Source organism: Cricetulus griseus (assembly GCF_003668045.3).
Source record: "Cricetulus griseus strain 17A/GY chromosome 1 unlocalized genomic scaffold, alternate assembly CriGri-PICRH-1.0 chr1_1, whole genome shotgun sequence".
Taxonomy (NCBI): Eukaryota; Metazoa; Chordata; class Mammalia; order Rodentia; family Cricetidae; genus Cricetulus; species Cricetulus griseus.
The window spans coordinates 63,959,549-63,974,041 of record NW_023276807.1 but is presented as its reverse complement, the minus strand read 5'-3'; the positions used below and the strand labels follow the sequence as shown (position 1 = coordinate 63,974,041).

At 38.3% G+C, this 14,493-nt stretch overlaps 1 protein-coding gene across 1 annotated transcript in view; it reads right to left on the bottom strand.

Annotated features, from left to right (window-relative positions):
* The window catches only part of Csmd1 (CUB and Sushi multiple domains 1), a 1,205,306-nt gene extending 1,192,463 nt beyond the window's left edge, over nt 1-12,843 (bottom strand). Inside the window, exons 1-2 of the mRNA XM_027388213.2 lie at nt 12,786-12,843; nt 11,525-11,741 (exon numbers count right to left, since the gene is read on the bottom strand). Coding sequence (XP_027244014.1) covers nt 11,525-11,741; nt 12,786-12,843 — 275 coding nt within the window. The remainder of the gene's footprint in view (nt 1-11,524; nt 11,742-12,785) is intronic.
* Nucleotides 12,844-14,493: the final 1,650 nt, after the last annotated feature.

The window sequence follows — 14,493 nt, the reverse complement described above, 5'->3', positions numbered from 1 at the left end:
AAAAGTGGGTGCACAACTAAATAGCGATTAAATTCTCAATAGTTCCATTTTTTAAATTTTTTTCTTAATTAGCTTTTTCTTATGGCAATCATTGGTGTTGTGACTCTAATTAAAGTTTTTAAAGAGCCTTGATGCATGTTTCTGAAGTAAATTCAGACAGGCTGTGCCATATCAATACTAAGTGCTACTCAGTCATTTTATTTGGATGAACAATAAATAGTTATTATGTATTACTAGGTGTTTTTTTTCTTTTATTCTCATTCTCTCCCCCCCCCCCCGTGTAATGATTACGAATGTGTCATTTACAATTTGGCTGTTTCTTTGGGCTATAGCTGAAAATGGAAGGGCCCTCACATTGTAGCAGTGGAAAACTGGCTTTGCATTCAACTCAGGAGTCCACATTTCTGCAAATTTTTGTGCATGTACTTCCTACTGGATCTTCTCTAACATGCAGCATAGGCCTCTCTTCTCCCCCACTCAAAGGCTTTGGATGTTTCAAGAGTTCCAAAGCCAGAAGCACTGCCTGGGATGTAGTTAAAAGTCTCAGCTAGATTTCAGACAAGTGTTATTGTAGCTAACTACTAGACAGGAAATTTGGCTGTGTTTCATAGCTGAAGGTAAATAGTGTCACTCTCCTTCTACAATCTTAAGAAATCCTAGGGGTTCCCAAATTCTTTTGCAACTTCACTGCACAGATAAAATATTGCAGGATTGTGCATTTTACCTTACAATAATGCGTGGCTTATTATATACAAAAGACATGTTGGGGAATAGATGTGGATGCCTAGAATAAATTCCTCACAAAAGGAGCCACAGGAACAAATCCATATTTTATTTGTAGCAGACGATATACCAACTGCACTAATATCAAGGTGGGATTAAAATAATACAATCCTATCTCAGAAAGGATTTGCCTGTTTACCTCTCTGCTCAGCCATCTCTTCCCAACTGGGACAAGAGACAAATACTAAATGTGAAAATCCTTATTTGAATCATTCTGGTCTTTCCTTCTGGATTTAATTCATATGAAACAAAACAAAATTTCCCCATGTATTAGGTGGAGATATAGAGGTATTGAGTAACTAAATATCTATGTTACTCATTTCTGAAACAAGTTTATATTTGAATGCTTGCTGAGAACAGTCTAAGCACAGCAGGGGTATAAACATGTGCAAAATGAAAGCAGTTAAGTGACTAACTGAGGAATTGTAGATACTTAGCCTCAGAACCTATGCAAACTTCTGAGTGAACACTTTATTATCATCAGATCATTAATCCAGGCCTTGACTCCCAAGATGGGGCAGGGTGCATGGGAAAAGTCTCCCACAGGCTCATGTGTTTGAACACCTGGTCCCCAGTTGGTGGCACTGTTTGGGAAAGTTATGTGACCTTTGTGAGAGGGAGCTTTGCAGGAGGAGCTAAATGCCTGGTGTAAACTTTGAGAATTTATAGCCTCCACACTTTCTTGTCTCACTCTGTTTCCTGTGTGTGGAGTGATGTAATCAGCTTGCCTCTTGCAACTGCTGTCATGTCAGCTCCACCATTGGAAATGTAAGGCAAATAATTTTTCTTCTTAAGTAGCTCTGCTCATGGTGTTTCATCACAGCAACAGAAAGTAGCTACTATACATAATGACTACTGTGGAATAAGACACTTAATATGGGACCCAGAGGAACACCTTCATCCTCATGGAAGTGACAGTCAGAACAGTGAATCACAGCTCTTATATGCAACTGCCTACCCCTCTTCTGCATGGATATAATCTTTTCCACCTTCCAAAGCATAGGAAAACCATGTTACTTACATAAAGGGTCTGAAACTACTGTTCTTCTGATAGAATAGTATCCCTCTTTTTTTTTTCTACTCACCAAAATCCATGTCATAATAAGGGCAACATTCCCATCATTTTACACATTATAATTAATTGAAGGAGCATATTTGCTTGAAATAAAATGACTTCCTTAGAAAATGAAGTCAGTATCATTTATTACTACAATTGCTTGTATACAAACTCAATCAAATTTGAACATAAACATACAGAGTTAACCATTGAAATCATATGAAAGAAGAAAAAGTTAAAAGAATAACACAAACCCCACTTCAACAGCAAGGGAATGAACAGAATAAACAAATAAAGGTGTGGAGCTGAGAAAAAGAAGTGAATGAAACAGAAAAATTGAACAATTGGGAAAGTAGCAAAGACAACTTTTGCTACTGAATAATAAAGAAAACAGATGAACCATTGTCTAGAAAGACTGAACATCAGCACAGGTGTCAATAGTGACTGAGTACAAACACAGATTCCGCAGACCTCCAAGAGGATCTAAAATAATGCCAAAATGAATTTGTATCACCATTCTTGCAAATGGATGCTAAGTGGATGGGTGTCTTGCAAAATATTTTTTCCAAAATTGACACAAGAAGACATTGAAAGTCATAAATGCCCCAAATCAAACAGATACACTAAATTTACTTTCCAGTAATTCTTAAAATAAAACTCCAGACACATCCTTGCTGTGTTGAATTTTACCAAATATAGACACAAGAATTCTTCATGAACTACAACACATGACATACAACTGCACCTTTAAAAGGAAGATCTATGATCAAACAGACATAATCTGCAGAATAAACTTAATATTAGGAAAAGGAAGAAAACATACAGATTTAAAATGATACATAAAGAGCTTTTGACAGCATTAATCATTTGATCTCCATGAAATTCCTGGCACCATATGGTGCTCTCAAATAAAGGAAGTCGTGGAAAATCTAAAGAAATATATGTCAAGTTCCAGTACAGAGATGAAAGATTTATCAGTACTTTGAACAAGGAAAATGACTACACAATAATTTGTGAGGAAAGGATAAATAGCAAGAAGTGTTGGAATGTGTTTTGTGACCCAGTAATTATAGACAAGGCAAGAGAGAAGATATAACCATGGTATCCTCAGCAAGAGTCCCGGGACCCCAGGGCTTCAGTCTTGCTGAATCAGATGCTGTTGTAAAAAGAGCATTTAATGTTAACCAACGAGCAAAATGTCCCATAGACTGTGCATGTCAAAGCTCTCACAGTGGTGCCAGCTGGGTTCTGAAAACTTCTCTGGGATGCTGTTGTCAGGGGTGTTCTGCCTGATCTGCAGGACACAGGAGCAGGAAAAACAAATCCTTAGTGTCCTGCATCCATACTGAACCTTCACTGGAGAGCATTACCATGGGAATATGAGAAATGGATGGGGAACCAATGGAGTATTATGTGGTTGAAGAAAGGACCAGGGTACATGGAAGACCATGACATCAGAGCTGATGATTCAGATCTTCACTCTTCCCGCACAGTGATGGTAACACGGGGAGATGCTCACCTTTCCCTGTTCTATGGAGCATAGCACATGACAGTGCAACTATGCAGTATCATGGCAAAAGCACAAAGGAGGCAATAAATAAATAAATAAATAAATAAATAAATAAATAAATAAAAGAAAAGGAGAATGCCTCTGTGGGAACACTGTGACTATGTTCAAAATCATTCCCAAGGAGCTTGCAAAGAACTACTTAATAGAATAAATTGAATTTATAAAGGTCACAGGATACATAGTTAATATAAATACTTAAATTATAGAGCACATAATATCATAAACCACAGATGAAAACAATTGGCGAATTGGACTTTGCACAGATTTAAAAATTACTCATTCAAAATACAATGTTAAGAGTGTAGACTTCAGGATGTTATTAAAATAATTTAGCCAAAGAACTGATATTCTGAATATTTTGAAACTGTTCAGAAACATAAGACCCAAAAGAAGAAAAAGAAATATGTCAAAGCAGATGATACCTGGCCAATAGTGTACTGAAAGATTTAACACTGTTACCTGTAGAGAGGCACCATAGCCACGCCTCCTAAGAACTGGCTACAGGTGTGCCTGCAAGGGCATGATCAGGGTGATGTGGGGAAGGTTTAAGAGTGAGGGGCATGCACGCGGAGGCCTTCTTCTTCCTTTTCATCATCGGCTTGCTGTATTTACTCTGTGCCCTACGGGCTGCCTAGGTTGCTCTGTAAGTAAGGCATCTCCCTAATAAATACCCTTATATTTTTACCTGACTCTGTATTGGTAATTCTCTCATTAGTTAGCCATCATGGCTATGCAAATTAAAAGCACAGGAAAATAACTCTCCATTCTTCAATGGCTAAAATAGAGGAGACTGGTCACAACACATCTTCAGGGGATAAGTAGAATAGAGAATGGTGCAAACCCATGGGAATCAGGCTAGTTACTACTCAAAACCAACATGATTCTTCTGTCCTGAATATTCCTGATTAAATATTAATAGTCACCAAGGGTGACTTAAAGAAACATTGTAGGATTGTGTAAAATAATAAGACACATTATATGCACGCTGGAAATTTTATAATGAAACCCATTATGTTTAACAATTAATATGTGCTAATAGGAAGTTGCCAGGGTAAGACCTGGATAAAAATGACCACAGGTGTGTCATATTTGGTGTAGGAAAATAAGTAGAACAAATTAAGACAAGTTTTCATGAATCATAAAACAAATGTGGCCTAACCCTATAAGGGTGAAAAGGCAAAGACAAGGCCAAGTCAAGATTACCAGTGAAAGAAGTAGAGGCAAAAGGATAGTTGTGTTATTTTAACTTTTATCTCCATAGCTGACTATGCTATTCATTCTTGATTTATCTTTTCTTGTTCTCTCTTCTCTTCTCTCCTCTCCGCTCCTCTCCTTTCCTCTCTTCTCTTGTCTCCTCTCCTCTCCTCTTCTCTTTACTTCTCTCCTCTTCTCTTCTATTCTCTTTTCTTCTCTTCCCTTCTCTATTCTGCTCCCTTTCCTTACCCTCCCCTCTCCTCTTTTCTCCTCTCCTTTCCTCCCCTCCCCTCTCCTCTTTTCTCCTCTCCTTTCCTCCCCTCCCCTCTCCCTCACCTTTTTCTCTCCTTTCTTTCTCTACCCATCACTCTGCCTTTCTTGCATCCTCTCTCCATTCCTTTCTTTGATGGGATGTTACTAGATAGCTCAGGTTGTTTTCAAGCTTTCATCTTTCCTGCCTGGGCCTCCACAGTACTGAATTACAGGAATTCACTGTACATCTGGCATATGACTTTACTTATAATAATTATAAACAATAGGAATTATTCTATAGAGATCATGAATACATCCATTGCCTCAAAAGAAAACAGCTAGGACATAAGTGTACATAAGGATATTTGTGTGAGAGAAATATCAGTTAGAGTGATGGTGGTAATATTTTATGGTTGTATACAAAAAACAATTACATTTTAATTTCCAACAGATATCTTTTAATTTTTATAAATTATAATTATAATTTTAAAATGTGAAGTTTATAATTCAAAGATTAATTTGTCAGCTGAGTTTCCAAAATTATGACCAAGCACTTGTATAAAGAAATCAAAAAGTCATCTTGGATCATATCAGAACTATTAATTGTGCCACCAGGGAACTGTAGGAATTGATCTTGTAATCAGAGGAGAACCATGGGATCAAGTTAAGATCTGGGAAGCCTCAGCCTTCAGGAGGTTGTATTAGAAGAGTTGTGAAACCACTGTTATCTATATCTCCACTTTCTTCTTACTGTTAACCTGTTTTCTTTCTTTTTACCCTCTGACTCACCCTTTCATACTAAACATGTACTAAGATACACATACAATTATATTTATGTATTATATATGGATATAATGCATATATGCATTTGTTACATGTATATATGATACATATATTAACACATCCATGTATCTCACTAACTTGTAAAAGAAGAATTATAGAGGTTGATTACATAATACATGGAGTTACATGCTAGCCAAACAATAGCTGTATCCTAAGTATTATAGTATTTGAAGTTGGGGATTTGGGGTGAAAATAAGATTATGAAAAAAATATAAAATAACCAGTACAGTGGTGAGAAAAGGTCAACAGGAAGGAGCCATGGGTGCAGAGCCAAGGAAACCAGACATGGCAGAGAAGAGAAGGCAGGCAGGGTTAGAACTGAGGGAATTCACTCAAGAGAGTCCCTTCCTCCCACCCAGATGCACTCTTCAGACTAGTGCAGCCTCAGGGGAGTCCTGAAGATCTCATTGGCTAACCTCTGTTCCCCAAGTCAATGGCAGGTTTCTGAACCCATGTTAATTATTCTCTAAGATGCTGTGAATTGAGACAGGAGAGACACTGCTAGAGGAAACTGAGCCTGGCATCTGCTTCTCTGATTATTTTTAGTATATTCAGATACAGAGTATAGCACATTTGCTTATAAAAGGAAGGGCAGGTGTGTCTATTATGGGAAAATGGAATTGTTTCATATTTTAAACTTAAAAGTGTATGACTTAAAAGGAAGTAAATAATATCTTGGTATACTGCATTCATTCTTTTGAAAACTATTTTGTAATTATTCAATGAAAATTGAAATTTTACCATGCTCATAGTAGTCTCATCCCTCAGCTACACGGGAAAATGTAGGAATTGGCTTTGTCAATCAATGTTCAAAATGAGGAAAGGAAAAAGATGAATCTTAAGCAGAAAAAAAGTCAATCATTCAACTAGAAATATGGTCATCCACATAAAACTGCTTCAAAATCCAGGAAATCCATTTATAGCTCTTATAGCTTATTAATATGGATAGTTTCCCAGTAAGCTATTTTAACAAACTATTTTTACAGATCCCCTACCTTGAAGAATAAAAGTCAATTAATGCCATTCTGACTTTTTGACACTTTCTCTTCCTTTTTCCCAGAAACCAAGGACTAAAATTATGATCATTTTATTGCCTTTTGAAGGAGAATGTAAGAATGACTGCTGAAGAACTTTCATTATTCCTAAATCTTTGGACAGCCTGTTGTGCAATATTACTTTAACTAAGCAATGATGTGTTACATTAATTTATGCTGCATTAGTTCAATTACATAATGATGTGTCTCTGCTTCACCTTGCTTTCCTAAGGCACTTGATTAGTCTAATAAAAAAGCTGCACGGCAAGAGCTAGGCAGTAATGGGATAAGCAGGGCTGGTGGGCAATGAGAATAAGTAGGAGGAGAAGAGAGAAAAGAGGAGAGAGGAAAAAACAAGGGAGAAAGAGAAGAAGAACCCCTGGGCCAGCCAGCTAGTTGCCAGCCAGAAAGACACAGAGCAAGTACAGCAGTCATTCACAGCTGCCACTCAACATTTTTGGCATTTTATGGCAGATGATTCTGTGTCCTGTGAGGACTATCCTACACACTGTAGGTATTTTATCAGTATTGATGATTTGTACCAGCCAGATCCCAGTAAACTCCTCCACCAAACTATGACAAGGAAAAATGCATTAAACTTTACCCTCTCTCCCTTGGGACATGTGTAGAGTAGCAAAGAAAGAAGGGAGGAGGAGGGGAAGAGAGAAAGAAGGAGTGGGGAGACAAGGAGGGTTGCACCTGGGCACATAATGAGATAACTGTTTCAAGAAAATTAACGGATACATAAATATATGCACATATACTTATTTAGACTTCAGTTTGGCTATATGTTAAAATTACTGGGTGGAAAGATGGCAAAAATACATTTATGATTAAGCCCCAATTCCTTACTCATATTTCAAGCATAGTTGGCTTTGTCCTATCCTAAGCAGTCAGGTAGGCCATCATTCCCAGTTCTATGTGATCTTGGCAGAGCACAGAACTCATATACACTAGGGAACATTCTGCCAATTGGGTTTAGTCCCCAGCTCCCAGCAAAGATTAAGTGACTGTGAGCTGAAGGCAGAGGGACTTGAAGCTGAGAGACAGCTTGGCTGTCAGGAGCTCTATAGCTGCTACATCCAGGGGCTACCAGGCCTGTCACTCTGGGCTGCTTCTCCCTGTAATCTTCTGACATGCATATTAGACCCTTCAGTTCTTGACCTTGTGGCTGGTCAAGAGTAACAGGTGTCAGGGTCTACATCTGGGGTTAACATGAGGCCAGCATCGTCTGACAGCATCCACAACAGCTCAAACCATGGCTGCCCAAGCATTAATCAAGGCATCAGTCACCACTCCAGCTAAAAATAGTGTGATACTTTGATTTCTATCTGACCATCGGTTCACAAATGGCTCCCTCAGGACCTCCTAAAGACAATAGGGGCAGAAAGACATAAGTTCTTCTGAGCTTTATCACTAATCTAATGTCCTTATTGTGCGGCTGAACCCTCTCCAGGCCCTGGAATCTCCATTCTCTCACACTATCACCTGCATAGTCAGCACTAGCAGGGTTCTCAGTGATTAATGTACTCAGGCATGCCATCTCAGGTTTGAATAGTTAGAGAGACTGAGATTTTAACAATGTGAACTGAAGCCTTCCTGATCCTAGTGTTCTAACACTTATTTTCCTCTCATTATTAAGATCATTGCAGAAAATCTAGGATAATCTTCTATGAGCTAGAGAGGGTAAAGGAGTTTGAATGCTGGGGCTGTTTCCTTTGGTCTCATAAAACAATCACTACATTTTCTCCTGTTTTGGACTCTGACTTTCTTTCAGACATTCTGGTAGATTTCTTCTGTGCAACCTCTGATACTACTATGGAGTTATGGTTAAAAATCAATGACAATTTCAATTGTTTTAAGATTTGGAACAAACAAATATTGCTTCAAATTCAAACTAGGTGCTGATTATCATGAGCAACAGTGCCCCTGGGCTCATAAAGGAAGGTCACCTACTTCACTTTCCTTTACCTCAAGAGAGACCCAAGTGAGTGGCCCTAATCACACGTTGTGGGGAAGAATCATGCAACAAATATTGACAAGTCATTTAGAGGCTGACACTGCTCAGCTCAGGGGAAGCCTACTAATGTCACCTGGCTGACCTCAGGGATGTGTGCTGCACATGGAAAGTGAGAAAACTGTGCTAAGCAGGCACACCTGTGGAGGTCAGAGGTCAGCTTGTAGGAACAGGTTCTTGCTTGCCACCATTTGGGTTCCAGAGACTGAACTCAGATCATCAGGCCTGGAGGCAACTATCTTTACTCACAGAGCTGTCTTGGTGGCCCTAATACATTAAAAATATTTTAAGATAGGTTTTTAATATAGTAAAGTATGTCTTCCTGAGTTGTTTACAAATTGCAGGGCAACCAAGAACTCTAAGATGAAAACCCTATGCTTTCTTAGTTGGAGAATTAATATATAGCTAAATTTTATCCAGAAAAAAAATTCTATTATGGCAATGAAGAGAAATGTCCTTGGTTCTTTAGAATAAAGTGTTAAAATGCTTAACAAAGCAACTGTGAGGTTTTGGTAGGGCATATTTGGAGCAAGTGCAAAGAGCCTTTGTACAGCTTTAAGTGCTATTGGCTAATTGTCTTTGAGAGACAAACCTGTGATGTGAAGGAAAAAGAGTACCATTGGTTTCAGCACCCCCTTCCCAACTAACAATAATTTGGTACTCTGTGTAACCACCTCCCCCATCAAGTATGGCTGAATAATGAAAGAGAAGCACTCTTTCCTTTGTTTTCCCTGAGATACTCATGTCCCCATTCCATGCATGTGGGTAACAATGAACAGCACCAGAGCAGGATGGAGTTTAATGTGTTTGGCTGGTTTCTATTTTGATACCTTGAAGAATCTTCAAATGGGCTGCACAAAGGTCTTTAGGTATAGAGCAGAAGGAAGAACTAAGCTATGTAGTGTCCAGACAGGAGCAGCATCTAGCCTTCAGAACATGTTCAGGTGCAAGTGGGACCACTGGGCAGATCCAGCTCCAGGGCAACATAAAGAGGCTGAGCAATTGTAGGACACAGTCTCCTTCTTTCTCTCTCCCCAACCCTGCTGTGAATGCCCCTGAGGGGAATAACGATGGCAGCATTGCATGGCACCTCTTCAATAATTATGCAGCTCCCAGAGTATAGACTTGTGATTGTGTACCACTCAATGGAGCCTTATTGTAATTGCAAGGAGACTAACCTTTTTAATATCAGTATTCTATTCACCAGTCCTGTACAGTGGTGAGCATAACAACAAAAGTATTCTAGACTTTATTAACACAAAATGGTATCAATAGCACCACAAGAACCCTAAGAGGATAACAAATTGCTGAAAACTGTGAGACAGATATCAATCCAATTAACACATGGAATAGATTTCCTATATGTAAAAGAAATATAGAAAAGCATTAAAAGAAGGAAATTAGAAGTATTTCTAAGTACCTATTGAGTAAGCATTTTAATGGAAATGGAAGGAATTAATTTTCTCATAGTCGTGTGTGCTAATGTTTTTAATGAACAGCATCTCCCAATTCTTCTTCTAAGTAAGCTCTGCTATTATTGCTCAAACTCTGCTCTTCCAGCATACTAGCAGGTGAAACACTTGTAGGTTATAGTCAAGTGAATAACTAATATTTAAGGGGGAAGAATAGATGTCAGGACATTTCACATCCAGTGAATCTGGGCTACTTAAGCAGATACATTGCCCACACTCTCAGTGACAGGACCATGCATTCAAAGGAAGGCATAGAATATTCACCTAACCCATTAAAAAACTGGGACAGCCACTGTGCTATCTATGACAGAATTCAAAAATAATGTTTTTAAAGGCAAAGGACTGCTATCTCGAATTGCTCATAAAATAATGGAAGGCATATTATACCCCAAGACAATATACACTAAATCACATTTGAAAATAATTGTGTTGAACATGCTAACTGTATATTTTGTAGTGATAAAAATCTCTCAACTGGTTTCACAGATAATTTCAAGTGAGAGTTGCTTGCATTCAATTGCTGTAATTCAATTAACGGAAAACATGTAATCAGGGGGCTAAAGGTTTTGTTAGCCTTAAATATGCATACTACTCTGTTGACAGGGGCTGCAAGTATAGCTGCAAGGCAGAGTGTTTAGCTGGCATATAAGAGATCCTAGGTTGGACCACAGCACAGCAATAAAAAGTATGCAATAGATATTTCCTAAATATAGTTAAGAAAAATATAACTTTTTCCCAAAGGGCTATCATCTTTCCTTTACCAACTAAAGGCTGATTGTATGATATTTTGTTTGACTAATAGAACTATAACATGAAAATCATATCAGTAAATATGTTTCCTTGTAGTAAAGATCACACATGGAAAAGTCACAACTGTAATAAATATAAATTAGGGTTGTCTCAAACATAGTTTCCAAGAATTCAGTATTGCTGAGAGTCATCACTGACCCTGCCCTCTCAGTGTGGAGAGGTTGCTTTCTTGCTGTCTCAGCTAAGCCTTGAATTTAATCTTTTTTCTTTGAAAACCACAATTATTAAAAAAACAACTGCCCATTGTGGCTTAATTTAAATTACTTTGACAGTACTGCTGAGCAGATCATGAGCAATCTGAAAACTGTGTCCAACAGTAAGTTTGCAAGCTAGAAATAAATGTTCACCATCTGACACAAACATAGTCTCCTATGTTTCTTTATAATAGATTATATTTTCTGGTAAATAAACATAAACATAATTACAATTATCCTTCAGAATGGAGTAATCAATCATGCCATTACTCTATGATATAAAAAATTGGTGGTTTACCTCACTTTCAAGTTCCCTTGTTGGGGCTGTCCATCATAAACTGATAAGATGTCGAAGTCCTCCTCTAGGGCAAAGGTGTGAAAAGACAGCTGTATCCGATTTCGCTCCCCAGTGATAATGATCCATGTACAGTTGGCATAGTTGGGATAACCATGAGGAAAGCCAGGGCTCTCGATGGTGCCATTGGGTCCCTGGACCAGGCCCCCACAGTTTTGACCTGTGTAGAAAAACACAAAATTATTTGTTAGTATTTGAGTAATCATCAAGCTATAGTTATAAGACTATCCCTGCCTTTTGATCAAAACTTTAATGATATATTATGGGGCCTTGTGCATAAATATTAAACACTAATTTTCATCAGAGTTCAAAGATAGCATGAGAATGGCAGAAGATGAAATTGAAGAGAATCATAGAACCCCATTTAAGAACTCAGAAGTTCAGCTTCAATTTTAGACTACAGAGAAACACAGACTTTGAGTTACAAATAAAATCAGAATTTTAATGCTATTGTAATGCAGTAAGGTTCAAAACAGCTAAGTGACTTTGACATGTAGCAACAGGGCTATGAAGTGCCATGGTTAACCTTCCAGCCTAGGTTTGAGTATTTCTGCCTTATCAGGAATGAGGCAAGACCATAGAGTTCATCTACTTGAAAATAGAAGGCATGAAACAAGACAGTTTGAAAAATAAAATAGTAGCATAGCACAGGAATGAATACAGGATATCCCGACTAACAGTGTTCTACTTATATAGGTCAGACATCCTGCATGGAGGAAAGAAAACACTGAATCAGAGTGATAGAGTAACTAAAGAAAATCTTTGAAAGTGTAGCAGTGCAGAAAGCACCCATACCTGCCCAGGTAGATATCTACACCATCCTAAGTTTCATAAATCCTACATTCAGTATCCCTCCCAGGAGGAACAGAGATGACAGTGTCATTGAAGAAGAAATTGATGATGAGAAAATGTTGGGTGTCATGCACTTCCCCGTAAGCAAGACAAGAATATAGGGGGGGAGATCAGGAGATGGACTGAGAAACTGGTTGCCCTTTGCCTCTAGTTCCAGGAGTGTGTGTGTGTGTGTGTGTGTGTGTGTGTGTGTGTGTGTGTGTGTGTGTGTGTGTGTGTGTACGAGTTACTGAGTCTACCTCAGGGATGCTCTTGATATACTCATATCCCTGACCTAGTTCCACACAGCAATCCTTTGCAATGAACTGCAGTCAGGCTTTCTCTGAGGTTTCAGCCACTGTAACGATCTCACCTGGAAGATTAGTAAGAGGCTCATGTACAGCCCTCTGATCCCCTTCCTCATTAGACATCCAGACTCTTCTTTATTTCCATTCACAGCCTAATACCTCTTCCTGAGGCTCAGGTCCTTCCTTCCTCATCTTGGCTCAAAGCTCTCCTGCTAAGATCTTCCCTCCATGTACTTCCTCACATCACTGCTTCACCTAGACACACCTTCAATGAAAACTTCCCTAGTCCTCGTGATTACTGTCCTCCATCTAGTTATCTTTAAACATCTACCTAATTGGAAAACCTAAAAGTCAGATGAATCCATGCAAAGGGGTGGCCACTAAAGTGTGGCAAGGCCAACAACTCTCTCTGGCCCTCTGCACTGGGTCCCAACATAGATGGGGACAAAATACTCCTTTTAGTTAATTTCAGTATCTAATTGTTTAGGAGACAGCCATGGGATGATTTCTAGATTCTTTTCAGCTTTTCCTTAGATCTCATTTGGATCATTTCCCACCAACATGTTGTGCATTCTTAAATGTTTTGACACTGGGACTGTGGTTGAAGTTTCCAAGGAACCTGGGTCTGCTCTGATTACTCCATGTTGTTTAAGTATTAGAATACAAGTATTATCCTAGCTTTCTTTGTAGTACTGCAAACAGTGAATTATTTTCAAGTATATTTTAGACTTAAAAAAATCACCATAGTAGGTCTCAGTGAGCTCAAATCTTTCATAGTAATATTATCAAATGATTGTGGGAGTTTGCTTGATCTTAACAAAAAATGATTTAATGAAAGGGATTTATGAGTTTAAAACCAAAGAACTAATAAGAAGCCCATTTTCCACTAAATTTAAATCTAACAATAACACTGTAACAAGTGGATATTAAAGCTGTGGGGATTTGAAAGGGCTTTAAAGGAAACAGCTTTTCTGGTTTATCTAGAAATTCTTACTTCATGATAAGTCAAAAAAAGTGAAGACTTGATTATAAATTGGAGAAAAGAAAAAGGAAATTCAACAGAACATGTCAGCTGCAAAGTAGTCACCATTAGATTCCCATCATGTCACACCAGGTTACCAGACATAAAGAGTTCCTAGAAAAGAACATTCAGCCAGTCTTCAGGGTACCAATTAGTATGGTGCATTTTTCAGGGTGAGTCCTGCTTGATCAGTAGACAGACTTTTCCATGGGCTCTGACAGAAACTTCAAGAACATCTCAAGAGTTCTCAACAGAAAGACTATCATCCCTGGCTGTACTTTGTAATCAACCAAGAGGTTTTCAAAGTCCGCATTCCTAAGATGGACTCTAGTAGTGCAGGCTAAGTCTATCCATCCAGGGAGATCTTGAGAAAGAATAAAACTGGAGATTATGTACTCTTTACTGTTATGTCTGATTAGAATGCTGCAGTCATTAAAATTGGGATTTGATTGATTGCAGTTAGGATAAGTTGCCAGCATAACAGAAGAAAAAATTCCCAACACCCTCCCAGGTACCAATTCCAGACTTAAAACAAAGCCAATACTTTGTACTGGCAACAGGATGGGCTTGTCAGAGTTGGTGAGAGGATGGGATGTCCATCTAGGAAAAATAAATATTGATCCAGTCCCACAAAATATGCAACTTCAATCCCAGATGGACTAGAGGCCTAAACATAAAATAATGATGTTTCCAAAAGGCAACAATGTAAAAATAAATCTTCATAGCTCTTTGCATTTTAAATATGAAATACA